This window comes from Geosmithia morbida, assembly GCF_012550715.1.
Source record: "Geosmithia morbida isolate 1262 chromosome Unknown scaffold_1, whole genome shotgun sequence".
NCBI lineage: Eukaryota > Fungi > Ascomycota > Sordariomycetes > Hypocreales > Bionectriaceae > Geosmithia > Geosmithia morbida.
Window position 1 is genome coordinate 2,220,132 of NW_023336188.1, and position 25,544 is coordinate 2,245,675.

Genomic DNA, 25,544 nt, shown 5'->3' on the forward strand with positions numbered 1-25,544 from the left:
TTCTCTTCATGCTGTTGATATAATGTACAGGCCGTGGATCACGGGTATAATACAGTCATGGTACACGCCCAGTGGACCTCTGGCATCCTTTTCTTGCTCTTCCGAGCCCCTCAGCTTCTCTTTTTTCGTCCTGTCTCTCTTGGACTCTTAGAATCCCCGTTCGAGAAGGTAATCTCTCGTCTTGTTGAAGAAGTCGCCCTACGTATGAGGAGAAGAAGGGATTAGCAGATGAAACAGGGGGTCAGGAGGCGCAAGACACCTGAGGAAAAAAAACATACCTGAAGCTCCAAGTTGCCAGTAGTAGGGTTGATGCGGATATTTCCAGCGGGAACGCCCAGCTTCTCGGTGAGCTCGCCGACCAGACCGGCCTTGTCGCCGCTGACCTTCTTGATGGTGATGACCTGGCGTGTGCCTCCAGACATCCACTTGCGGTAGACGGGGAGCTGGGCGAAGGGGGTGCGACGGACAATGTAGGGCATCGACTCGAGGGCGTCGGGCGCTAGCTTGGGAGGAGGCGTGGGTTCGCGGTATAGAGGGCGCTGGGACTGGGGGATCTTGGGGGAGGATCGGGGACGTGGCTGCAAAGGATTGGGCTTGTATGAGATGGCGGCGGTGGTGGACGGGACGCGCGACAGAATTGCTCGAGTCGCCATCGATACCCTGGGAAGCGATGCCCTTGAGAAGAATAGTTGCGACATGGTGTGGTTGAACGAATGGCTAAGCAAGGGTGGGATCACGGTAATGGGGGGCGGTTGACGCAATGAGGTTATCGAGAAACGGCGAAAAGAAAATTCACGTGACTATCTGGTTCCTGGGCGGTAGAAGCTCGGGTAATCAATTTCCCACAGCACTTTTGGCGAAATTTCGACCAAAAATTGATTTGCCCCTCCATTGTGCGGATGCGCCTCTCCGTCTCACTCTCACCCTCTCTCTCTCTCTCTCCAGCCCTTCCTTTGATGCTCGAGAGCTATCAAGAGTTGTATCGTATCCTGGACGTGACGGCATTATTCTTCTAGAAGAAAACTCGATACAGGATCAGATAATTCAACCACACAACATGGAGGATCTACTCAAGACAGTCTCGGCCGACGGCTCGTCCGTCATGCCCCGCCTCGCACCGCACCTGAGCCGACACCTCCTCTTCCCGCTCATCCAGTTCGAAGGCGACCAGGCCGAGGAGAAGGGCGACGACGCCACGGCCCACAAGATCGCCGAGGGCAAGATTAAGCTCCTCGAAGACACCAATATGACCGACTACGTCGCCAGCCTGTACTGCGATCTCCACGACGTCAAGGAGGCCCCCGCTGAGTATAACAAGAAGAGGCAGGAGGTCCTGGCTGAGCTCGAGAGGCACGAGCAGGCCACCGAGACCATTGCCAACCTCCTCACCCAAGACGAGGTTGTCAACGGCCTCAGGAGCGACAAGGTGGCCAACTTGGAGTTTCTCAAGAACCAGCACGGGGTAAGGACAATACTAGATGGAAAACTTGGGGGATTCCTCGTCTCCAGTCTTTTTTGAAAAGAGGAACGAAAGAGGCGGAAAATCAAGAAATAGGATTTGCTGACGTATTTTTTTCCCCTTCAAAAACAGGTCACCATGGAAATGGTCAATGCCCTGTACGACTTTGGACAGTTCCAGTTCCGATGCGGCCAGTACGGAAGCGCGGCCGACATGCTGTATCAGTTCCGCGTTCTCTCGACCGACAACGACAAGGTGTCAGCGGCCACGTGGGGAAAGCTGGCATCGGAGATTCTCTCGACCAACTGGGAGTCGGCGGTGGACGAGGTCAAGAACGTGCGTGAGGGCATCGACAGCAAGCTGTTTAACAACCCGCGTGCGCAGCTGGACCACCGCACAATGCTGATCCACTGGTCACTCTTCCCCCTCTTCAACTCTGAGCTGGCGCGCGAACCGATACTCGACATGTTCTTCTCAGCGGCATACATCAACACGATCCAGACGTGGTGCCCGTGGGTGCTGCGCTACTTGATCGCCGCTGTCATCACCGGCCGTGGGCGCGCGCGTAACTCGTCGCTCCAGCAGAAGCAGCTCAAGGATGTGGTGCGCTACGTCCGTCAGGAGGCCTACGAGTACACGGACCCGCTCACCCAGTTCGTTAACGCCTTGTACATTGCGCACGACTTCAACGCCGCGCGCGAGGCCCTCGCCGAGGCCGAGAAGGTCTGCCGTTCCGACTTCTTCCTGTCTGGGTCCACCGAAGCCTTCGTCGACGCCGCTCGCCACCTCATCTGCGAGTCGTACTGCAAGATCTTCTCCCGCATGAACATGCGTGATCTGTCTGCCAAGCTCGGCCTCAACCCCGACGACGGCGAGAAGTGGATCGTCAACCTGATCCGCGAGACCCGTCTCGATGCCAAGATTGACTCCCAGGATGGCACTGTCATAATGAACCACCCTCCCAACAACGTCTACCAGCAGGTCATTGAAAAGACAAAGGGCAGTTTCTTCCGCACCCAGGTTCTCAACTCTGCCATTTCCAGGTCGTGATCCAATTTTCCTTTCCATCATCATCTTTCTTCTTCAATAAGAAGAAATGAATAATTGAATCACAGGCGCGTCTCATTTCTTTCCTTGGAGAGATGAAAAGAGCTGCCTATCGCGGAATATATATGTATATATATACATGTGTATCCTCTAATGATAGAAAAAAAAAGGGGGGGGGGGATCCTCATACAACCTCATCACATATACACAATCTTACTAGTATGCTTGGAGCATCTCACCAACATGCCAAAAAGCCTACAACCCCATAACTCTCTTTCATCAACCTCCCCCCCCCCCTTCTCTCCCCTCCCCACCCCCGGTGATGCGGGTTAACATTGCCACTGGCGTTGTATTTTTTTTCTGGGAAAAAAAAGAGAGAGAAGAAAAGAGGAAGAAGTAAAACAAGGGGGGGGGGGGGACAAAAAGACAAGAAACAATGTCGCGTTGGATGGGAAAGAGTACGGTCAAACTACACGGGATTATTGACTTCTTTTGCCATATCTATTGCTTTTGTTTTTTATTTGCTTTTTGTCCCCGTTGCTATCTTTACACACCCCCGAGACTCCTTATGAAACAAAATGAAAGAATTTCATGCTTTATTGTGTAGCCATCGTTCAAACAAGTTGTTCAGGCAAGAAAAATAGTGATAATGTCACGCCGGTAGACTGTACTGGAACGATATCAGCTCTATTACCACCTCGTAGTGGTTGAAAAGGAGTGGAAAAGGAGTGGAAAGAGGACAAAACCCCATCATCATGTCATTAATGCTACCCTTGTTCTGCATCTCTCCCAACAAGCATCACTTTCCCCTTGAGTCCCTCTATAACGCTGTCTCTCATCCACCACGTCCCTTGGATATCATGTGCTCCATCTTCATCCCCATCCGCCTTCTCCGTCGCCATACTGTCGTATATATCGGCAGCGGCAGCACCCGGCCGGAGGAGCTCGTCGCGAGCAGCACCCCATTCGAACAGTACGCGTGCACTCTCCAGCCTCTCCCTGTCTCCGCCGTACTCGATGCCCCTCTCTATCTCCATCCTGGCATCTAGCGCTCGTCCACCAGACTCCTGCTCGTCACTCGCCGTGCTGTTCTGCATCATGGCTGCTCGCTCGGCGTGCGTCACCTCGCGCAGGGAGTCGAGTCCGAATAACCATTCGAGCGGCGTGTCGTCGCGACCGTCCCTGCCCAGGGCTCCCAGCGTCGATGTGAATGCCCCTTCGCGCGGTGGTCGGCGTCGTAGGTAGATGCTCTGTGTCTTGGTGAAGGCCTCCCGCATGCCGTCCTTATCAAAGTCCACCTCTATATCCCAAAACTGCGATCCGCAGTCGGTCGTCAGGCGTGAGATCTGGTCCAGCGGCGGGAGGAGGCATGGCGTCGTGCGGCGGACGGTAGGTGATGGCTGGCTGTTCTTGAGCTGGATAATCACCGAAACAGAGATGGGCTGGCCCGTCAGGATGTCCTTGGCCACCAGGCATCGCTGCTCTGTCGCTAGCACCCAGAAATGGCGGAACGCCTGGAGGTGAGACCTATTGTCCATAACATCGTTGGGGAATATGGGGTAGAAGGATATCAGGAGCGACGCAATCGCCAGGTTGCTGCTGCCAAACGTCGCCGTGCCGCAGCCCAGAAACAGCGCGCCTATGGCCAGGTGTCCTGCGAGGTGGGACCCGTACGGCGTGTCTGGATCGTCGCGTCCGTGCAGGGATCGTAAGCGACGTAGTACGGGGATATCGCCCGATCCGGCCATGACTATCGACGCCGACAGGGCCAGCACGTCCTGACACATGCGAGCATTCTCCCTCGCCAGCTCCTCATCATATGGCGGCGGAGCGTCCGGATTATCCTTTTGGCTGGACGGGATACGGGTGATGCGGATGAAGTGGTCGAGGTAGTGAAGAAGAAGGTCACGCACTTTGAGTGCGGCGCTTCCCGAGAAACGAAGGGCAATAGACAGGCAGATGCCGGCCAGGATGCTGAAGAAGGGCAGGTCGGTAGACTGGAGCTTCGTCGTGCTCTGGAGTCCATGTCGTGCACGATACTCGTCCGGGAGGCTCTCCTCGACCCACGCAAACGTGGGCTGGATCTTGGACCACATGATGATGTTCTTTGCCACTGTGCGTAGGAGCAGAATGTCGGGGCGCACATAGTCAAACTGCAGCACCGACGCTGGCACGTCAATCTTGCGTGCTACAATGGCATCCTCCGACTTCATGAATATCAGGGCAATGGCCATCACGGCACCAGCAGCCGCGCGGTCGAGGATGTGCACAATCTCCACATTCTTCGTCGCGGTAGCATGCATGATGAGCTTCTCCGTGAGCCTGAGGTCATACAGACCTTTGAGATCGCTGCCCTTACCGAGGTTGATCAGGCCCAAAGAAAAGCCGGCGGCGAGACGGTAGCATTCGCTCCGAAGAGGCTCCTCTTCGTCACCCTCGTCGATATGCTCAATCTCTGACAGCATGATCTCGCTCATCCGTCGGTGCTGGCTGTTGCAGTATAGTAGGCCGATGCCCATGATACCGCACGTCTGCGTGAGGGGTGACAAGTTGAGCTCGGCGGCTCCGCGTGGCAGCATACGAGTAGCATGGACCGACAAGAGTCGCGTGATGAGCGAGTCCATTGTGCCCAGGTACGAAGCCGCAAGGCCCAGGAGGAGACCAATCGACGTCATGGTGTGCTTAGGCGTAAGGTACTTGAATGCCACCCACTTGGCAACGCCCTTGAGGTGGCCATTAAGGCCAAGAGCGAGCAGGAAGCCAGCATGTCGATTGCTCAGATCCTGACCGCCAGGTTTGTTGTAAAGAATCCAAGACGAGTCGATACCCTTTGCCTGCGGGGAAATGGCGAGTCCGGCTGCAACGCCCTGGTGGAAGAACCCCCAGCACACCTTCTCCTCAGTGAAGTGAGACTTGTCCACGCCGACCGTGACGTTGGCAGGCTTGACAATGCAGTTCAAGTTGAAGCCTCCAATGTGGAACTCCTGCGTGATGAGCGGATATCGGAGACTGTAGTAGAGCATGGCACGCCCAGAAGGGATGGCCAGAGTCCCTGTTGCTATCCTCGAGACAAACTCTTTTTGTTTCTCTAGATAGACGCTCTCTGTCCATTCTGGCTCCGGCTGGAAGCTCACCACACGCGCCTTGTGTGTCGAGAGAAGGGTCTGCACTTCGTTCAACCGCCTGTCCTCCTTGAACAGGGCGCGGATGACGGCCTGACGCTCCGTTCCGTCGCCCTCGTCATATCCGATGCTATTGGATTCTTCGACGGTCTGGCACAGTAGCTTGTAGTCGCGGCTCGCCACGTGAGTAGGAGTCTAGTTTTCCCAATGTCAGTAACGACGGCTATCACAGGCCCACAGCAAAGGTCATACTCACAAGGATGCTCGCCATTCCTGTCCGCGGTCGCTTTCCGGGCGTCAGAACGAGACTTATGTCCGTTCTCTTCACGAGCTCTAGCAGCTCACTGGACCAGGAGCTTGGTGGTCTAGGCTGGCACAGCGCAATGGCATCCTGTAGCGGTACGAGGACAGCCTCGGGCAGGGTCTCGAGAAAATGTGGTGTCATGCCGCATTGCTGCATGGCCTCAACCATCTCGACAGCCGTGGCACCACGCTTGAGGGCCTTGAAGAAGCGTTTGAAGGTGAGAGTCCGGGGAACAATGTCGTCCCACCTCTGGTCCCACTTGGTATCAGCTTCGGCAAGTCGCGCACTTGAATAGAAGACATCTCGTGGCGTTGGGTATGGCTCCCTGTCATCTGTGATCAGTCGAGACTGTACCCAATGCAGGATATCTGGTCGAACGGGCGGTTGGCTTATGGGAGGGATGATTTGAACTTCTGCCATTCGTGTTAGCGCAAGATATCCGGGTCTCGAGGTCTCAGGGTTAGGCTCCTCGTCCTATAGAAACATACCGGTATCATGACGTTGGTCAATGTCCTCCTGAATTCCCAGCTCGTAGATTGTCCAGAACTCCTGCCAGCCGAGCCATCTACCAATTTGACAGAGAACAACACGTAGGTCCGTACGACCAGGCGAGTTGTACTCGGGCGTCATGATATCCAACTTCTCCTCTTCAAGTAGAAGATGCAGCGCCATGAAGATATCAACAGCGCTCTTACGTCTTGCCTCTGGCGTCTTGCTTAGCGCTGTCGGTAGGAACCCTCCATGTCCGACGGCCGCGTCGCCAACGGGGGAGCTCAGAAACTCCTTGGCTAGGGTTATGTGTCGCGAGATGAATTTGGGCGATGTACTCTGGCCTGTGTGTGGGGACAGGGAATCGTCGGCATCTTCGTCAAGAGCCCAGTCCCAGCCTCTGTTCATCATCCAGGGAGGACATCCTAGTGAATTGACAGTCTCGCCCGCCTCGAGGGCCTTCCAGTCGTCCGAGTCTCGGATAGAGCCAAACGTCCCCGATGCTGGCCTCCGCTTCCGAGGAGAAGAGCGTGTGACCCTAAAAGTTTGTGTCGCATCTTTGCGTCCCAGGTTGAGGAATATAGAGAGGAGGAGGATGGTGACGGCGGACCACTCAAAGTTAGCCAGCGTGTCTGGGCAGCTTTCGAGCCACTGCATGACGTGGAACCATCCGGCATGAACGCGCTCGCCCACAGAATCAGGGAGGATACTCGCGCAAACATCAAGGACCTTTGCGACTTGTGGCGATGATGGTTGGAGCTGGATGCGCAACTGGTGAAGTCGGCCCTCGGTGTCCAAAACATCGACGACGCCTCTAGCACGAGGATGGCGGACGCCAACGATGCTACCATTGGAGAAGTCGACAACTTCAGACTTGCGGTTCTTAACGTCTCGGTGAATACTTCTGCCTGCGTAGAAGAGACTTCTTGTGCTCTCTGCGAAAAGCGTCGAGACAGATATCTTCGTGAGTTCTCTCCAGGGAGCCTGGATACTGAGCTCATGGCGGCCATCCATGGACTCGGACAAGACGAGGACGACTGACTGGTCCCCATCGACAAGCTTGGTAGAGTCCACGACATTCTGAGCCACCCGTAGCTCACCTGGTGTAATAGACACAGTTGCAGGGCCAGTAGCTGAGACCCCCCTGGTACGCTTGGGCTGCTGAAAGCGGAGGTGGAGCACCATCAGCTGCAGGCGTTTGTCCTCTGCATCCTGGATACCGACAAGGAGCTGACTCCGCGAACGCTCGTTGCTTGCAAAGGGAGGGGCTGTCAAGACGAAAACTCTCGGCTTAGATTTGGAGGCCGACTCGGCTGTCGAGTAGTGGAAGCTGTTGCTTTCCATGTCAACACTATGGATCTCTGAAAGCATAATCTCATGTTGGAGTCCGTCGAGTCCGTGGTCATCCAGGCCCATATTGTTAAGGCCTTCGTCGAGGCCCATGTCAAAAGGAGCCTCTAGTAAGCTCCCCAGACTAAGATGAGATTGGTGATTATGGCTCGAGCTCAAACGCCCAGCATGGCTGCCGATCGAGTCGTGCTTTCGAGATGTTGCGTGCGCCGTGACAGATGGCTGTTCTAGAAAGGCAGACCTCTCATGTGAGGCCGATAGATCGGCTCTGGCAAGCATGGAGCTGACACGCCGGGAACTGCGACGGGTCACATCTTTGCTCTCCTTGTCTTGTTGTTCGATTGAGGAGACCAAGTCGAGAGGTTTGTTCCCCTTGTCTGCCTTCCTCGTCCGCTTTCTAACAACTGATGCCGGAGGCGGTGCCTGGAGCGGTGCCTGTGCTCCGAAGCTTTCGCGAAAAGTAGCATTTAGCGGCGTTGTTGCACCACCGGCGAGTCCCGGTTGAATCGAGCTTCTCCTGAGGGTACTTCTCCGCCTTGATTTCTTCTGTTGACGAACAAAAGGGTCCTTGTGTTCCAGATAGTTGAGACGCCACACGGTGTAGATGCTAGCCTCGCGATTAATGGTGACAGCCAGTACTAACGGCTCTGCGCCGGGCAGGGAAATGTTTTCGATGTGCAGGACTTCGTGTGAAGGATCGAGGAAGACTGGTTTCTTCGGAGGGGCCTTCTTCCCCCTCTTGGCCGGCTCGGCTCCCGTGTTGGTCACAACCAGGCCAATGTCGAGCAATGGGTCCGTCAGTGACACCAGACGAGGCCAATGGGTATCGACAGGTTTCGTATTCGCCTCCCAAACCTGCCCAAGTGTGGATCCAAGGCCAAGCTTGAGCGGCTTGGGATTTCCTAGATTCTCGATGGAAAAGGTTGATTGCTGCGAGCTGGTGAAGACCGTCAATTGTGACGAAACGAAAGAGTTGGGCGGAACGCGAGGCATCTTGAGTGACATAGAAGCGGCACTCTCAGGTCTTTGATTCCTCTGTATAATGACACCTACTGGAGCTGCACAGGCGGACTCGACTTCAAAGGGCATGTGGACGATGTGGTTGGTGCCAGACAGGAAGTAGATGTGCGCCTGGGTCTTTAGGAAGACCACGAGGGCCTTTTCCAGACCGGGGTTCTTCCTTTGGTCTTCATTTTTCATATCTAAGGAATCCTTCTTTTCGTCCTCCGAGGCCGGGAAGTAGGTGAAGAGGGCATGGACAATAGGCTCCTTCTCGAGGTGGAACCGGTACGACTTCTGGATGATGCCGCCGCGGCTCCATACGACAGCATCCTTGGTGACGAGAAGCTCATCTTCGAACAGGCCATTTCCAGTATCATCGGGGAGGATACTCCATTTGTATGAGTCGGTCGGAGGGTTTTGGGGGAGAATCTGTTCGTTGATAGCATACTGGAGACCCGAGGGCTGATGCAAGCCTAGAGACCTGATCGACGCCATGCTGCAGGAACAGTAAAGGTCCCCATGCGTAGCGGCGAAGAGAGTTGCGGGATCAGAGCCACAGTCAAATGTTTCTGTGATCCCCGCAGTCCGTACACAGACATCAAAAGCAGCCGAAGATGTTGATGAGACAATCTAGAGCTGATGAGTTCGAAGCAACGCGTCGGAACGAAACGCGTATTGATGATCTCAATCAAGAAGTGGGATGGTGGGGATAATTCGATTTTTGCTTACCCTAAAGTAGACTTTGACTTTGTTTTTAGCAGGAGCGGTGTTGGGCGTTGATCATGTGTAGCTGTAATCGGCACTGACGTACTTTAGCTCCCCCAACCTACAGCTTCCCCAAACAAGCTCCCTTACCCCATCGATCCGTCTCGATCTACGTTTTGGACATTTCTGCTTCCGATTTAAGGGGAAGCTTCATTCATAATTTTTCTCTATTGTCCAGGATTCGCAGTATGAGAGGCCCTCTCCTACTGTCAATATGACAGACCACGAGGCCGCCGCGGGCGACCAGCACGAGGACCACCTCACGTCCCCCCATTCACCACCCAACGCCGAAGCCGGCGATGGCCCCAACGATAGCACCCAGCAAAGCACAGATTCCGAGCGTAAGGCGAAAGAAACTTTAAAGACACGGGACATCAAGCAAACGCCAGGCCAAGGTGGCGGTGAGGAGGAAGATAAACAGAGCCCCGACGGTGAAGAGGAGGAGGAAGAAGAGGACGGTAACGACGACGACGATGACGACGACGACGACGACGATGACGATGAGGAGCCATACCTCAAATATACCCAGCTCACAACTCATCTTCGTGGTGTCTATCGGAATGGAGATGCGACAAGCGCCTTCCTTGTCGCCGGCGACAAGATGATCATCGGCACACATAATGGCAACATCCACGTCATCCAGATACCCACGTTCCAGCCCATCCGTGTCTACCATGCGCATTCGGCCTCGGTTACGGGCATCTCGATATCGCCATTTCCACCGCCCCTCCCCACCGATAGGCCTGAGCCCACGCAAGCAGCCAGACCAGCCTCACGACAAGCCGAAGCCCCTGCAGCCGCGCCCCGAAAGCCTCGCGAACAGCAGACAGTCCCTAAGACGCCGTCTAACGACATCTACATTGCCACGTCATCCATGGACGGAAACGTCTGTGTCCAGTCCTTGGTCGATCCGAGGGACGTACAGCTACGCAACTTTGCGCGCCCGCTGCAGGCCGTCGCCCTGTCGCCTGAGTACAAGAGTGACCGCACCTATCTGTCCGGCGGTCTGGATGGGCAATTAATCCTGACTATCGGCGGAGGTATCGGCCGCAGCACATCGACAACCACCGGTGCGGCGGCCGCTGCCTCGGGATGGCTTGGGAGTATAGGCATCGGGAGTAATACGGGCAGGGATACGATCCAGCACTCGGGCGAGGGGACCATCAGCACAATCCAGTGGTCACTTTCCGGGAAGTATGCGGTGTGGCTCAACGAGCACGGCTTCAAGATCATCAGGACGCACCTTCACCACGATACGAACAATAGCGAGGATGCATGGAAACGAATTTGTCACATTGACCGACCTGATACGCCCGAGTGGGAGGCCATGGCCAGCGTCTGGAAAGGTCGCGCAGAGTGGATTGACGAGACGGCCTTTGGGACCCAGGACACAACGTCGCCTTCCACCACTGGCGTGTCATCACCGGCTATGGACAGTCTGCGCCAACGGGCTGCTTCGGCGCAAAAGGGGATAGAGCGTCTCCTCGTGGGATGGGGCGGTACTGTCTGGCTTGTGCATGTAAACCCGCACTCCACGAGCCTGTCAAAGAAGACTGGTGGTAGGACACTTGGAGAAGCTTATATCGTCAAAATGTGTGTTGATCTGATGGATTGTAACCATTCGAACAGAAGATGACTAACACGTCCATAAGGTTGAGACTGGATTGCATCATCTCAGGAATATCGCTCTACACGCAGAGGCTGTTGGCCGTTCTTGCGTACTGCACCCAGGACGAAGATGGCGAAGATGATGGGAGTGTGGGGTCCCCTATCAAGGGCCACAAGTCGCAGCCGTCAGCGTCATCAATAGGCAGTCAGCCCTCCGGCGGTATCCGGAGAAGCGAGAATAGCCTGCGTCCCGAACTTCGTCTCATTGACCTTGAATCCGAAGAGGAGGCTAGCATGGACAGCCTGACGGTGAGCCGTTATGAGATACTGTCTGCCAGAGATTATCACCTTGCTGTTCTCCCGCCGCAGAACGTGGCCGCAGCAGCATCATCAAAGGGCGTCTTTGAGGCCCTTGGCGGCATCGGCAGCGATGTGTGGAACGCGGCTATTAACCCTAAATCTCTATTTAACTCGGGCGGTAGCATCAGGAGCCGCGGCAGTGGCGATGATGCGTCAAGCATCCAGGCAGGCAGTATCGCCGGCATCGTTCGATCGGGTCTTGGCCAGGCAGCAGGTCCAGCGCATGGGAACCTGGTCAAGCCTGGCGCCAAGATCTTCATTCACAGCCCGTTTGACTGCATTCTAGGAACAAAGAGAGACCTTGCCGACCACCTGTCGTGGCTGGTGGAGCGCGAAGAATACAGACAGGCATGGGAGCTGCTGGACGAGCACCCCGAGATCATGGCGCCTGTCGACAGCATATCCCCTAACCTAAGCTCAGCGGCTGTCATGAGGCACAATCGAAGCACTAGTGACTTCAACGATGACGAGTCTGTCGCCGAATCGAGCTACGAAGCGTCATCGACCCTACAAAAGGAGAAGCTCCGAATAGGGGAGCTCTGGATTCAGGATCTAATTGAGCAAAGCCAATGGGCTGAGGCCGGCAGGATCTGCGGCAAGGTAATCACGACGCCAGATCGGTGGGAGAAGTGGGTGTGGCGGTTTGCCGGTGCGCACCACTTTGATGAGATTACCGACTTCATCCCCAGCGAGGCCATGACGCCTCCCCTACCAACGACAATATACGAAGTGGTGCTCGGGCACTACGTCAAGGTTGATAAGCCGCGTTTCAGAGAGCTGCTAGATCGTTGGTCGACGGACTTGTTTGATGTCAGGACCATCACGACGGCGCTGGAGAATCAGCTCCAGTACCGCGACGTGCGTGAGGATAGCATCGAGGATGGCGAGAAGGGCCGAGACTGGCGGATCGTCATGGAGAGCCTGGCACGTCTGCATGAGGCCAACGGGCGCCATAGGGAGGCATTGAAGTACTACATCAAACTGCAGGACGCAGACTCAGCCTTCCGCCTTATCCGAGACAGCCACCTGGCCGAGGCGGTTGCAGACGACATCCCCGGCTTTATCGGGCTGAGGGTATCGAATGATCGGCTGGGAGACATGACGGAGGCAGAGTTTGAAGAAGCGACCGCCGAGGCTATTACTCTCCTCGTCGACGAGGCACAGCATGGGCTCGTCCGCCCCTCTGTAGTGGTGGAGCAACTCAGTTCCCAGAACCTCAACCTGTACCTCTTCTTCTACCTGCGCGCTCTGTGGAAGGGCGAAGGCCTGATGGAGCACAGCGGGGAATTGATGGACCGACTGGTCATGGACAGCCAGAGCCTGGTCGACGATTTTGCCGACTTGGCGGTACACCTGTTCGCCATGTACGACCGTGCGCTTCTGATGGAATATCTCAAGGCGTCGACGTCATATATCTTAGAAAAGGTACATTCTGAATGCACAAGAGGAAGAAGCAGATGGGTGTGAATAATGAAGAATCGAAAAGAGGCGAGAAGAAGAAAAGGAAAAGAAAGAAGAAGAAACAGAGGCTAATAACAGATAACTGCAGGCAGTGCAAGAGTGCGAGTCGTTTGCGTACTATGACGAGCTCGTGTACCTATACTCCAAGACGGGACAGATGAAACGAGCACTGTACCTCATTATCGACCGGCTGCAGAATGTGCACAAGGCCATTGAATTCGCCAAGGAGCAAGATGACGATGATTTATGGGAGGATCTCTTGAATTACAGCATGGACAAGCCGCGCTTTATCCGAGGATTGCTAGAGCAGGCGGGCACAGCCATCGACCCTATCCGCCTCGTGCAGCGGATCCCCGAGGGCCTCGAGATTCAGGGGCTCAGGGAAGGCCTAGCGCACATGATGAAGGAGCACGAAATACAGTACAGCATCAGCTCTGGCGTGGCACGGGTGCTTCGAAGCGAGGTGGCAGCTGCGCAGAATAGGCTACGTGGCCGGCAGCGCAAGGGCATCAAGTTTGAAGTCGTACCACCAAAGGCAGAGGAACCGTCAGAGTCCGAGGGCAAACAACAGGATCGGGAGGTAACAGCGAGCAACAAACATGACGACGGCGACGACGACGAAGGAGAGGTCGGTCCCGCCGAATCTACTACCCTCCCCTTCAACCTTGACAAAAACAGGAAGAAGAAGAAGACCCCCCAGCCAGGTCACTGCGCACAATGCCACGAGCAGTTCACAGAGTACGAAATGGAGGCTCTACTGGGATACGCTTGCGGTCACGTATATCATGTCAGTCACCTCATGGAGCTTCTCCACCCTCACGAGGAGGTGGACGTCCATCTCGGCTATGGACGTAGCGGCGCGGCAGCTGGTGAGGATGACGATGAGCCAGGACGGTATACGGTCGGTGTCAAGGTCATGAGGGCGAGACTACTGAGGGACAAGGTCAAGGGGGGGTGTCCCCTTTGTCACGGGACTGAGCATTAGACTGTACCATTCTCTTGATTGGCACCCTTTTTTTCTTCTTTCTTTTCCGATTTCATTTCTTACATCTGGCATCAAAGATGATTCAAGTACAGCACAGTTTGTCTTTTTCATTATCATCTACTTGTACCTAGTAGGAGGGGGAGGGAACCTGGCCTCAAACGATACCCAGCCAGGGATCCTTTCCTTTCTCGTCTGTGATATTACATGCACGACCGTCTGTGAAACTTTTTATGAACCCCGTGTGTAGCTTATTCTCCTTTATTTGTCGGTGACAGCTCTCTACGTTGTGAATAATAATGAATATCCCTGGCCTCACACGAGGACAGCGCCAGCCACACCAGCAACACCGTACAGGTAGGCATTTCTAGCAACGAAAAAACCAGCAGCGGCATTATCGTTGTCATCGGTAGAGGAAGGCTGAGCAGCCGTAGAGGTGACCTCGTCTGGGTCCTCGGTGCTGGTGGCCGTGGCCGTGGCAGACTCATCATCGTCAGTCTTGGTGGAAGACGGGGACCGTGTACGAGTGACAGTGTAGTCGTCGGGGACTACCCCACCAACAGAAAGGCCAGTGAGGCATGCCGTCTCACGAACTATGGTGCATATGTTGACCGTGTAGACGAAGTGGCCTGAAAAGGGTCAGCGAGGGGGGTGGTGTCAGAGAGAGAGGGATAGACATGCCTTGAGACGTGGTGGAGCCGAGTTCCTGAGGAGCAGCGGTAAAGGACTCGGACGAGTTGGCTAAAGAAGAAGGCATCAGTAAGTTGAATGGGAATCTGCAGTAGAGGATATGGTGTGAGAAGACCCGTACACATTGGGTCCCTGGCTACGATGCCAGAGGCCATGACGCCGCTGAAGGCAAGGTAACGAAGCATCATCATCTTGAACGAGGTAGACATCTGGGAGTGTTGGTGAGGGTAAGGAGAAGAGGGGGAAAGAGAATGTTTTGTTGTAAAATTCGAGAGAAGGGAGGAATGGTGTATTGCCTAGCACCTTCTGTGTTTGTTGGTGGTGATCGTGTATACTGAAGGATTTTCTGTTTACGAAAAAATAGAGAAAGCTGTAAAAATGGTTTTATGTACAAAAGCGAGAATAAAATCAGAAGGTGATTTTTTTTCATTGAAAGAGAAAAAGATAGAAGAGAGAAGAGAGGCTAGTTGTTATTATTATTTCAAAACTTTTTGCTGGCATCTGGCAATCGGTTGTACAAGTGACGGCAGCTGGCAGGGAATCAGTGACGATGTAAGCTGGGCGTCGGTTAGACGAGCCACGCTGAGAGCGATGTGGATCACGAACGACTTGAAAGAGATGCCAAGGGCACCGGTCAGTAGTACAGGAGATGGCCATAGTATGTTCGGCACGGCTCTACCACTCCGAGAGTGAGCAGGAGTTTGTATCCTGTTTATATCCCTGAGCTCTCGATTGGTTTGGGATATGCTCTTAGCCACTGCTGTCTCGTGCGATATGCCTTTGCCTTGGTCTTGAGGAAGTATGCTATTTCTCGATTGAAATCTGTCCAGGGTACATTAGTATGGTAACATATATCTCGGGACTGATCATTTCAAATACGTAGACGTACCGTCAATCATGATTGGCACTGCCGTCTGTCCTCTCGTGGTCCGTGGAGGAGGACAGGATTATTAGGAAGAGGCGTTCCTAGTACTCTGTAGTTAGTGACTGATTCCATACAGAACCCAGCGCCATTCGGAAACTACATACCCTCCTCTGGCACCGCATGGACAACAGTGTCGGCGTCTCGATATTACTGCTTAGATGCCTTGGAGTGTTGATATGGCGAGTTGGGTCTCATCGATGCGCCATTGGGGCCTGTACACAATGTCAATATACGATGAATCTCCCCCTCACTCGTAGTAACTAGAGAGAGATCAAACCAGCCACTGTATCTCTGCACATCAAGAGCCTTGGTGTTGATGACGCCGCTCTCACTGACAAAGTCATAGATGCGTTTCCCCGGCGCCCAGTCGCGCAGCTTGACGACAAGACCATGATTCACCCGGAAGATGGCCCTGGGGAAAGTGCGAAATACGTTGATGAGATTCGGAGTCATCTCGACAAAATGCGTCTGTCCAAGAAAGAGGGAAGAACTGGAGTTGTTATCACCATCACCAACGCTCCCTCAGCCATCACCATCATCAGCCATGGGTGCCTCAGGCCGCGTACCTCAATCGTGTTGACAGTAAGAAGGACCAACATATCATCACACCTTCCGTTTCTTCTTCGCAACATTCGTTTGCACTTTTCCGTTGAAGGACCCGTTTCCGAACATTCATCTTCTTTCTACCCCCGTATTGTTTCCTGGATCATCAAAATTTCGTACCCCGATGAATAGCACGGTACCTCGGCCTTGCAACCTGCCTCCTTGCACCATGTAAGGTGATAGGTGAGATCTCGTTTAGCCTTACTAATTTTTTTCTTCCACTTTCTTGCAGCAGTACCAACGGCGGCACATATTAATCCACCAACACCCCCTGCGATTTGATTGAGTGCGGTGGGGGAGCGAAGACCAGGATTGTGCTAAACCGAATCGGCAACTGGCGACAACCGCACGCTCGGCTTCGATAGACCCTTGTGCCCGGCAAAGATAATATTTGTATGCGCTTGCCAGATGAATCCAGACAGTGTGTATTGATTCATGACCGCCTGCGAGACATGAAAGATAAGGTGCGCGCAGAAGCGGGTTTATCGACGACTGACTACTATTATGTATCATGATTTTCTACTGATGTCGAGACCTCGGAGGCTTCTCCAGGCTTCCCGCATCTGTACCAATGACCTAGCTGTTATGGAGCGTACTTTTCCGATCTCGTTGCATACGCACTTGTGCTGATGACGGTGGACAGCCTGGTTCTCACGGCCGCAGCAGCGAACCACACTGCAGCCTGGGCAGCGGGGGAGATGGCCGCCCGTCTTTGTACATCCCGGGTGAGAGCAGCGATGGAGGAGTGGCTCGACGAGGCCATGAAAGGCCTCTGAGGACCTTGAGTATTTAGCTGCACTCGTCTGCTCAGTGACATTGAACAGCTCGGGGGTAGGGAAATGAGGTTGGTGAGAATGAGGGCTTGAACAAGGTGGGATGTTGGTTGCTGTGGGACAGTTTCACTTCCTGAAAAGGTAGAGAAACCCATTCTTCTCCCATAAAAATGGGAGAGAAAGAGGTTCGCTGACCTGACAACGAAAGCTTCATCACTTCTGAGGTGCTAGTGAGCTACAACTGAGTTCTGCTTGTGGCAAGTACTTCCCTTTCACACCTCGGAAAGGACTGACACGCAACTGGCCACGGTTTGATAGAATTCACATGTTTCCATCACGTATGAGATTATCGAAAATACCCAAGGGATAACAAAAAAGGACAGAGGAAAGATGATCACCGTCTATTGGTACGACTTCGAAGTTGGTAAAGCCTATGGAGTAATATATACATGGTCATACCACGATACTAGTAATATACGATTAGTTCCCATCGACAATTATCGTGGCAACTACGCCAATCTCTAGAAATATCTTCACGACAACAATGGAAAACAATGCCAGGACCCTCTGGACCCTCTAAAGGGCTATCATATCATTTCCCGCCCATTTGGTAATCATTGCCTGATATCCATCAGATCGAGTCCAAGTGTCTTTGTAGGGTAGTGGGACTCGGTGGGATCGTTCAACGTCGATTGAACTCGATGAGAGGAAACAGCTCTAGTTTTCTCACTTGAAATATAAAGGCATGAGACACTGTCATGCTTATCCGTGTAGGCAGGGAAATCAGGAGAATGGTTAAAGTGCTGAACGAAATGCCAAGACGCGCCGACCCTAAGATGAGATGTGTGCAGGCTGTAAGGTCAGAGTGTTGTCTGTCCTCGGATCTTGTATCATGTATTGTGATTTATGTTGTATACCTTGTGTTTTTCCGTTTTGATTCCATTGAATCGCAGGGTGCTTTTGAGAGAAGTCTCTTTGTCCATATACAGTGCTGTCGAGAGTGCATGTGCCATCTATGATGATGAGGCAAACAGCTTCGCATTTTCCATGACCGATATGCTTGACCTATACTGCAACGCTGTAGTGACCGACTCTGCCTCTGACCTGATCACCGACATTGGTGTGGGATCTGAGTCTTCCGAGACGGCTGGAGGAGACAACAATCGACACGGAAAACGTGATGGTAGCAGCAGCAGCAGCAGCAGCAGCAGCAGCAGCAGCAGCAGCAGCAACATCATCTGGCCCGAACTGCATTGCCTGCGAATGGTCTGATGGGTAGCGGTGTGTCGCGGGACCTTGCATCAACTATTGTTGCGATGGAGAGGAGAGGCGGTATGAAGACTGATAGAGGAGCTCGATCTTGTTTGTACTTGTAAAGGAGATGCTGAGGATGCTAATGATTTGTACGTAAAAGGTATTATAGTAATAAATGGTTACCAGAATCTCAATAATCGCTGGGCGAATGGTTTAGTGGTATAATTTTCCCTTAGCACCTTGTCTCCCGAGACAAACTGCGATACTGGGAAAGGTCCAGGGTTCGATTCCCTGTTCGTCCAATGTCTCATTTTTTTTGGGCTGGGGGGGGAGGGGTGTTCTTAACTCGATGTTGCGACCTTGCCTTTGTTCCATCGTCTCTCTGTTTTGTCTTCCTTTTTGTTTAGTATTATTCCCTGCATCGCTTGACGAAAAGAAATGATACACAGGGAAACGTTTGCCGTGCCTGCGTGTCTATTGTGTCTTGGCCTGCCAGTGGCTCCACTACAGCTGTTCCCTGCGCTCGCTTTTCTTCCTGAGACTCACGACTGTCATCCTCCGACCCCCCATCACGACATTTACGAGCAGCACCAGCAATTGCCGGTCAGGTGGGAGCCCATTGCTATGCGATAGCCGCGACCCGGATCACATATACCCCATTGGTGGTTGCCATTGGCGACTGTGACGACCGCCTATCTCAACCATTCCTGGTTATAATGCCGCGCATACCCGTACACGAGCTGGGTCGGTACCTGCTCTCGGGACACGTCTCGAGACGAGGCTGCCTCGAATCATGTAGGCTGGCGGCTCGACGTCCGGTGACTGTTCTACAAACACCATCATCTCTTGGCCTTCTCCGGTCCCTCCACACAGCTCAAGAGCCCGCCACCCCGACCTCCCTGCGAGCCCCGCTACGCAAGCAACTACGCGACGAAGCCAAACAAGCCAAGAAACAGGGCAAGGGGAAAAAGTCCAAGAAGGACTTGCAGACCGTGGACGGATGGGAGCTGACGGTGGGCGTGGAGATACACGCGCAGCTCAACACAACGCACAAGCTCTTCTCCCCGGCCGAGACGTCTTTCAACGACGACCCCAACAGCCACGTCGCCCTGTTCGATGTGTCCATGCCGGGAAGCCAGCCGCTGTTCCAACACGAGGCCGTAATTCCTGCGGTGCGCGCCGCCCTCTCGCTCAACTGCGATGTGCAGCGCGTCAGCCGCTTCGACCGCAAGCACTACTTCTGGTGGGATCAGCCGTCGGGGTACCAGATCACGCAGTTTTACGAGCCGTTTGCGCGCAACGGGCACATCCGGCTGCTGCCGCGCGACGGGATTTCCCCACAGGATGGAGAGGGCGTCACCGTAGGCATCAAGCAAGTGCAGCTGGAGCAGGATACGGCCAAGACCCTGGCGCAGACGGACGGCACGCAGTGGCTCGACTTCAACCGCGTGGGCGCGCCGCTCATCGAGATCATCACCGAGCCGCACATCCACCATCCGCGCACGGCTGCCGTGCTGGTTCGCAAGATTCAGCTGCTCCTCAGCACCGTCGACGCCTGCGTCTCGGGTATGGAGACCGGCGGTCTCCGTGCAGATATCAACGTGTCGGTCCGTCGGACTGGCGATAAAACCGCCCCGCTGGGAACCAGGACGGAGATCAAGAACCTGAGTACCATCAAGGCCGTGGAGGATGCCATCATTGCCGAGAGGGATCGCCAGATCCGCGAGATTGAAGCCGGCAACCAGATCGCTAGCGAGACACGCGGTTGGAACGTTGACTCGACAGAGACGCGTCGGCTCCGTGGAAAGGAGGGCGAGGTCGACTACCGCTACATGCCGGATCCGGACATTGCACCCCTCGTCATTGGCGATGACGTTGTGCACCATCTGCGCCAGAGCCTCGCCATCACCCCCGATGCCGAGCTCGACCATCTTGTCATGCATCTCGGCCTAACCCCCAAGGATGCCATGTCCCTCATCAACCTCGATGGAGGAGCGCGCGTAGAGTATTTCTACCGTGTTCTCAAGACGGTTGAGTCCATGATTGCGGCAGAGAGTCAGGATGGGGACATGCCCGATGTCAAGAGCTACGCCGGCCTCGTGGGCAACTGGACTATTCACGAGCTCGGTCGCCTCACTACGTCGCGTGCCGGACCTCTCGGCCAGGTCGATCTGACCTTCACTCCCGAAGGCGAGTGCCACCAGGTTCCCGACGTGGAACTTTCCCAGCTGCTCTTCCACCTGTACCACCGACGCATCACGGGCAAGGTAGCGAAGGAGTTGCTCATGGCGCTGTACCTGGGTGACCTGGAGAATGGTATTCGGCACGGCATAGAGACGCACGACCTATGGTTCAAGGAGCTGTCAGCCGAAGAGTACAACGAGCTTGTTGACGAGGTGATGCAGGATGAGACCGATCTCGTACAGAGCCTTCTATCTAGTGAGGACGACGTGCCGCAGGGCAAACTGATGTTTCTGGTTGGCAAGCTGATGCGCACGGGGCCGACGGAGAGGATTGATCCTTGCACGGCAGAAAAGACGATTCGGTCGCGTATTGAAGCGATGCGATTTGACTGAATGCTCTTCCTCTCCATGGAGCGTGCGTGCACTACTAGGTGGGTAGGTGATTTAGTGTAGAACTTGTACGATTAGTTGTGTTAATCATGCTGTATGATCCTGATGCAGGCAAACATCTTCTCCCCACTTCACAGTCAAACATCAAGAGATCACGTCCAGAAAGCCGTCGCTCTGCTCATTCCGTCGAGGATCAAGGATACAACAGACATAACAGCTGTCACATCTACCAGAGATCACCGGCTCCCACATGTCCACCTGGGTCATCGCCAGTACCATTCTCTCGGCCATTACCGTTGTCTCCATCACGGCCACGGTGTTCTTCTTTCTGTTCAAGCGACGGAGAATGGCTGGGCAGAAACAGGGCTTCATCATCGACAATGCCGGCATTGAGATGGCGGTCAGGGCGGAACAGTCGGACGAGGAGGATGGCATCAAGTCGACTACATGTAGTGACGGGTCTACTACGAGACGTGAAGTCATGACGGCTGAGACTGTGTCTTTTATATATCCGGAGGGACGGCCCGTGTTAGTGGATATAGTTAGGAGGGAGAGTTGAGGTGCGTATTGATGAACAGGAATCTCAATATAACCAATCGTGGGCAGCCTATAGGTGCAGACATGAAATTCAACAGCTTGTATAACGGACGACACGATGAACTGATCTAATCGATATCGATCACAATCTTCTGCCCCGAGACACCTTTCATCTGTCGGTAAATGGCATCCTGAATCTTATCCAGACCCTTTCCAACCACGACAGGCGCCGGCAGATACTTGAGAGTGCCGTTGGCCATGGCCTCGGGGAGCCACTCGCCCCAGAGATGGAGAGCGAGGCCCTCATACGGAACATATCCGCAGTGAGCTGCGGTAGGAAACAGTGTCAGCGCATTGCAATGATCGTACGGGATAGATCACACATACTCTTCGTGACTGTCAGTCCCTCCGGAACCTTGCAGGGGATTTCCATGTGTGGTGGCACCAGGGAGCCAGCCTTGCCCTTGGATCTAAGCTTGACATGGAGATCAACGACGCTCTGCAGGGCCTCCTCCGTCACGATGACACCTAGAATGCCAGCAATGTCGTCTCCCGCGAGCTTCTCGGCAATGTTCTCGACAATAGTCGGCGAGGAGTGATCAAAGACTTGAGTGGCACCCGCCGTCTTGCACAGGTCGAAGTTGTGAGCGCCGGCGACGGCCACGACAGTATACCCAGCCGCGACGAGGAGCTGCACAGCACAGGACCCGACACTAGAGCTAGCGCCCCAGACGACCACCGTCTTCCCGCTGGGAGTCGCAGGCGGGACCTGCGGCCAGGAGAGCTGCATGCCGGTGGTGTTGAAGAGCGCGTCAGCCGCGGAGATCATGGCCAGCGGAAGCACAGCGGCTTCAGAAAAGGCCACCGACTTGGGCAGCTTGCACGAGAGGCCCGGGTGTGCCACGGCGTATCGCTGGTAGGCCGCCTTTTGATACTCGGCAGCGGGGGGCAGCATCCCGGTGAAACAGCTGATGACATGGTCTCCCGGGGCATAACCTCTAACATTGGCGCCCACGGCGCAGACCTCACCGGCACCGTCGACGCCGATGATGGCGGGGTACTCGGTCAGGAAGAGACCATCCTGCTGGACGGCCTTGTCGATGGGGTTGACGGACACGGCGCGGATCCTGACCACTATCTCGTCTGGGCCACAGGTTGGCATGGGGGCCGGGCCTACCCTGCCATCGGCCTGAGCTTCGTCGATCCAGAAAGCCTCGTTTGACATTGTGCGTGTTATGTATATGAGAGAGAGAAGGAAGCGAGAGATTGCGGTTGATTGGGGACGAAGAGAGAGTCTCGGATGGAAGATGCTTTGCCTCTTTATATAGTTCAGATTGCGGGGTCCATGCCTGACCCTTGCAACTCTGGGCTATCTGAGGATGCCTATGAGCGTCTATTGATGGTGCCGCATGCCCCCAGATCGTATTCTTCTCCGTGTTATCCATCCGTGTAAGACGAAGCCGCGGACGACCATCTCGGCATCAAGTACGCCGTACGATGATTTCCAAATTGGGAAATCTGCGCAACGCTAACTGCATATGGAAAGTAGATGTATATTATTGTGTACTCCGTACATGGAGAGAAGAGACGAGATTGACCTGCGATGGATTGTAGAGCATCGTGTCCGATGCCGTCGGTATTGATATGATGACATGGTAGTCGAGAGTGATTATGGGGAAAAGGTATCTGGTCCGGTGGTTCCGGCCGGTATGCTATGTTTGTAGAATAAGATGATTTTGAATGTTGTATCTTATATATACAGGACAGCCGACCATGTTACTCTCCCTCCAGACACTTATTGCATGCATGGTTATGGGACTGATGTAATACATATAATAATACGAGAATATTCGGCCAACGTGTCCCAGCGTTCTCTTCCATCATCCCGAGCTCGACGATGATGGGCCAGTCCCACTTGACGAGGAGATCCACGGCGGTCACAGATGTACCGTTCCTGAGCCATGAATGATTACAATGCACATTTGAGAGGCGTGAATGTAACAGTGCTCATTTCAGAAACCGCAAAAGGCCGGCAGTGAGGTGGTCTACTAGAAGTGGAGATGTGAGCATGAGGAAGTAGGAACGTGAGGGGTTGCAAAGATAGATGAAGACGCTTGCCTCTGCAGGACCCATGTAAGGTCTCGTGTCTCGTCAATACGTATGGCTGCTCAAGCCGCAGTCGAGTTTGGGATTGAAAATCTCTGATATACTTGAAAGATGCAGGCAGGATATCGCAGGTTGCTGGCAAGAGCCGGGTGGCTATAGTATGTTTCCGTATGAACGTCTCCTCGAGGCTGCGAATGGGCCCCATAGTACCGACGCCTTAACTCCGTAATTCCCGGACCTTTTCTAGGAGCAACAAGTCCATCTCCACTGCTCATCCTCTATGCTCCTCGATCAACTATCGTCTACTAGCTAGTACGAGGACACTGCCATGGTCAATCACGGCGTTTCGAGGGCTTGCCGCACGTGTAAGCATCGTAAGAAAAAGGCAAGCTACCGTTATTCTGTCGACTACCCGTCCGTCAACCGTCAAGCTGACTGAGATGACAGTGTGATGAGACGAGGCCTGTAAGTAGCACCATCACCGCAGACTCCGGACTCGTATCAGACCCGCTCACTCATTCATAGTCTTGCAACGTGTGCATACGTGCTGGGCGAATATGCCTGGGCTACGAATCAGAAGGGGACCTGGTATTTCGTCACCATCGCGCAGCCAGATTCGACGTGCTGGTCTCGTCACCTCCCCGCCAGCTGCCCGTTGGGGATGACTACTTTGTGGCCCACGCGGTTGAGTTATTTCGACGCGAATACTGCGTCCGTCCTGCGGTTGCAGAGCTCTCCCGCGGCTATCTGCAGGGTGTATCGAGATTGCTGCGCCAAGAAGATGGCGATGCGATCAGGGCATGCAAGGCCATGGTACTCCGCAGCCTCGGCGAGCGGCAGAACAGACCGGGGCTCATTGAGAGAGCCCACGATCTCTATCATGGCAGCATCCAATCTCTCCGAGCCAGAGTGTCGGATGAGACGTTCATACAGTCACCCAAGGCTTTGGCTGTCATCACACTCTGTGGCTTATACGAGGTACATCCTTCTCTCTGGCTTATACAGCAAGACGAATGTATGCTGACCACGGTGCATAAAAAATAAAAAGCTGGTATCACTGCCGCTGCCACGAGACAGAAGCAGTCACGAGATACATGCCGACGGAATAGTAGCCCTTGTACTCATGCGCAACTCTCCCCGCAGCGTCATCAAAGATATCGGGTCAGAAATGATCATGCACGTTCTCCAATCCCGACATCTAGCGGCACCGAGACTCGAAGTATCGTTGATGGACCCGGGCAGTCTATGCCTCAGCTTTGCTGCCTTGTCCAGGCGGGCACATAAAGCATTTGGTGGAGTAGGCGTCACCTTGCTGTGGGAATCGGAGATACGAGAGGTTTCCCTAGATGCTGAGGCCTTGTTTTATGGGCTCATTGACTGGACCAAGACCCGCCCACCTTCCTGGAGACCACGGTGCGTAGGGTTTGCCGGAAAGGCCCAGACATCTGGGCTTCACGGGGAAGTCTTTTGGCCCGGCCCGGTAGATGCGTACATGGACTGTAAGTATAGAAACGGGGCAGGCTACAATCACTCGGGCTGGACGTCAACTGACTCTTACACTATGCAGTATGGGTGGCGTCGGTGTGGGCAGTCTGCCGGAAGGCTGCCATCATGCTCGCTGCTACCGCGGCCAAGTGTGCTTCGCTACTCCCGGACGATGATGAGGTGAGAGCTACAGGGGCTCGCCTGAAGCAGGATGTTCTGCCTGTTATATACGCAATGCTGGCATCGATCCCTTTCTTTCTCATCGACGATGTCGAGGGAGCCCTTATCCGCTCTGACCGGATACTCCCCGGCCCGTCGGCTGGAGGCCTCCTGGCCATGTATCCGCTGTACTTGGTTAGGATGCAGAAGAGTGTCATCACAAGCGACATAGGCCGTCATATACGCGGGTGTCTGTCCTGGATAGGCCACTGGCAGGGAATCGGTCAGGCCAAGGTGCTGGCGCGGAACGAAGAAGACATGTCGTCCGTGGCTAGTGCCCACACCGTTGTATGGGCTGCCATGGCGGTCTAGATACTTCTTCCTGGTCACTGCTTCGGAGGTGCCAGGGTTGACTAGATCAACCCCGGCCTAGTTACGTCTTGGTAACGGTCCACATCTTCAGGCACAATCGGGATATAACAATAATCGA

General features: G+C 54.3%; 10 protein-coding genes across 10 annotated transcripts; 6 read left to right on the forward strand and 4 right to left on the reverse strand.

Moving 5' to 3' along the window:
- Nucleotides 1-147: 147 nt before the first annotated feature.
- GMORB2_1429 (large subunit ribosomal protein L49) lies at nt 148-698 on the reverse strand (the record flags this gene model as incomplete). The annotated part of the gene is made up of 2 exons (XM_035463411.1): nt 148-198; nt 279-698. 2 exons carry the CDS (start codon nt 696-698, stop codon nt 148-150), a joined length of 471 nt encoding a protein of 156 aa, XP_035324835.1.
- A 359-nt stretch (nt 699-1,057) lies between these two features.
- On the forward strand, nt 1,058-2,509 carry GMORB2_1430 (translation initiation factor 3 subunit E; the record flags this gene model as incomplete). Its single annotated transcript, XM_035463412.1, has 2 exons — nt 1,058-1,462; nt 1,592-2,509. The coding sequence occupies 2 exons, from the start codon at nt 1,058-1,060 to the stop codon at nt 2,507-2,509; spliced, it is 1,323 nt and encodes a 440-aa protein (XP_035324836.1).
- A 764-nt stretch (nt 2,510-3,273) lies between these two features.
- On the reverse strand, nt 3,274-9,268 carry GMORB2_1431 (anaphase-promoting complex subunit 1; the record flags this gene model as incomplete). The annotated part of the gene is made up of 3 exons (XM_035463413.1): nt 3,274-5,823; nt 5,885-6,345; nt 6,421-9,268. The coding sequence occupies 3 exons, from the start codon at nt 9,266-9,268 to the stop codon at nt 3,274-3,276; spliced, it is 5,859 nt and encodes a 1,952-aa protein (XP_035324837.1).
- Nucleotides 9,269-9,752: 484 nt separating this feature from the next.
- Nucleotides 9,753-13,952, forward strand: GMORB2_1432 (vacuolar protein sorting-associated protein 41; the record flags this gene model as incomplete). Its single annotated transcript, XM_035463414.1, has 3 exons — nt 9,753-11,131; nt 11,191-12,931; nt 13,056-13,952. 3 exons carry the CDS (start codon nt 9,753-9,755, stop codon nt 13,950-13,952), a joined length of 4,017 nt encoding a protein of 1,338 aa, XP_035324838.1.
- A 312-nt stretch (nt 13,953-14,264) lies between these two features.
- GMORB2_1433 (uncharacterized protein) lies at nt 14,265-14,830 on the reverse strand (the record flags this gene model as incomplete). The annotated part of the gene is made up of 2 exons (XM_035463415.1): nt 14,265-14,578; nt 14,761-14,830. The coding sequence occupies 2 exons, from the start codon at nt 14,828-14,830 to the stop codon at nt 14,265-14,267; spliced, it is 384 nt and encodes a 127-aa protein (XP_035324839.1).
- Nucleotides 14,831-17,996: 3,166 nt separating this feature from the next.
- Nucleotides 17,997-18,285, forward strand: GMORB2_1434 (uncharacterized protein; the record flags this gene model as incomplete). Its single annotated transcript, XM_035463416.1, has 2 exons — nt 17,997-18,062; nt 18,220-18,285. 2 exons carry the CDS (start codon nt 17,997-17,999, stop codon nt 18,283-18,285), a joined length of 132 nt encoding a protein of 43 aa, XP_035324840.1.
- Nucleotides 18,286-18,910: 625 nt separating this feature from the next.
- On the forward strand, nt 18,911-20,770 carry GMORB2_1435 (aspartyl-tRNA(Asn)/glutamyl-tRNA(Gln) amidotransferase subunit B; the record flags this gene model as incomplete). Its single annotated transcript, XM_035463417.1, has 1 exon — nt 18,911-20,770. One exon carries the CDS (start codon nt 18,911-18,913, stop codon nt 20,768-20,770), a length of 1,860 nt encoding a protein of 619 aa, XP_035324841.1.
- A 662-nt stretch (nt 20,771-21,432) lies between these two features.
- GMORB2_1436 (NADPH:quinone reductase or related Zn-dependent oxidoreductase) lies at nt 21,433-22,529 on the reverse strand (the record flags this gene model as incomplete). Its single annotated transcript, XM_035463418.1, has 2 exons — nt 21,433-21,632; nt 21,692-22,529. The coding sequence occupies 2 exons, from the start codon at nt 22,527-22,529 to the stop codon at nt 21,433-21,435; spliced, it is 1,038 nt and encodes a 345-aa protein (XP_035324842.1).
- Nucleotides 22,530-23,738: 1,209 nt separating this feature from the next.
- Nucleotides 23,739-24,582, forward strand: GMORB2_1437 (uncharacterized protein; the record flags this gene model as incomplete). Its single annotated transcript, XM_035463419.1, has 4 exons — nt 23,739-23,775; nt 23,898-23,908; nt 23,936-24,388; nt 24,565-24,582. The coding sequence occupies 4 exons, from the start codon at nt 23,739-23,741 to the stop codon at nt 24,580-24,582; spliced, it is 519 nt and encodes a 172-aa protein (XP_035324843.1).
- Nucleotides 24,583-25,021: 439 nt separating this feature from the next.
- GMORB2_1438 (uncharacterized protein) lies at nt 25,022-25,426 on the forward strand (the record flags this gene model as incomplete). Its single annotated transcript, XM_035463420.1, has 1 exon — nt 25,022-25,426. The coding sequence occupies one exon, from the start codon at nt 25,022-25,024 to the stop codon at nt 25,424-25,426; it is 405 nt and encodes a 134-aa protein (XP_035324844.1).
- Between the last annotated feature and the right edge of the window lie 118 nt (nt 25,427-25,544).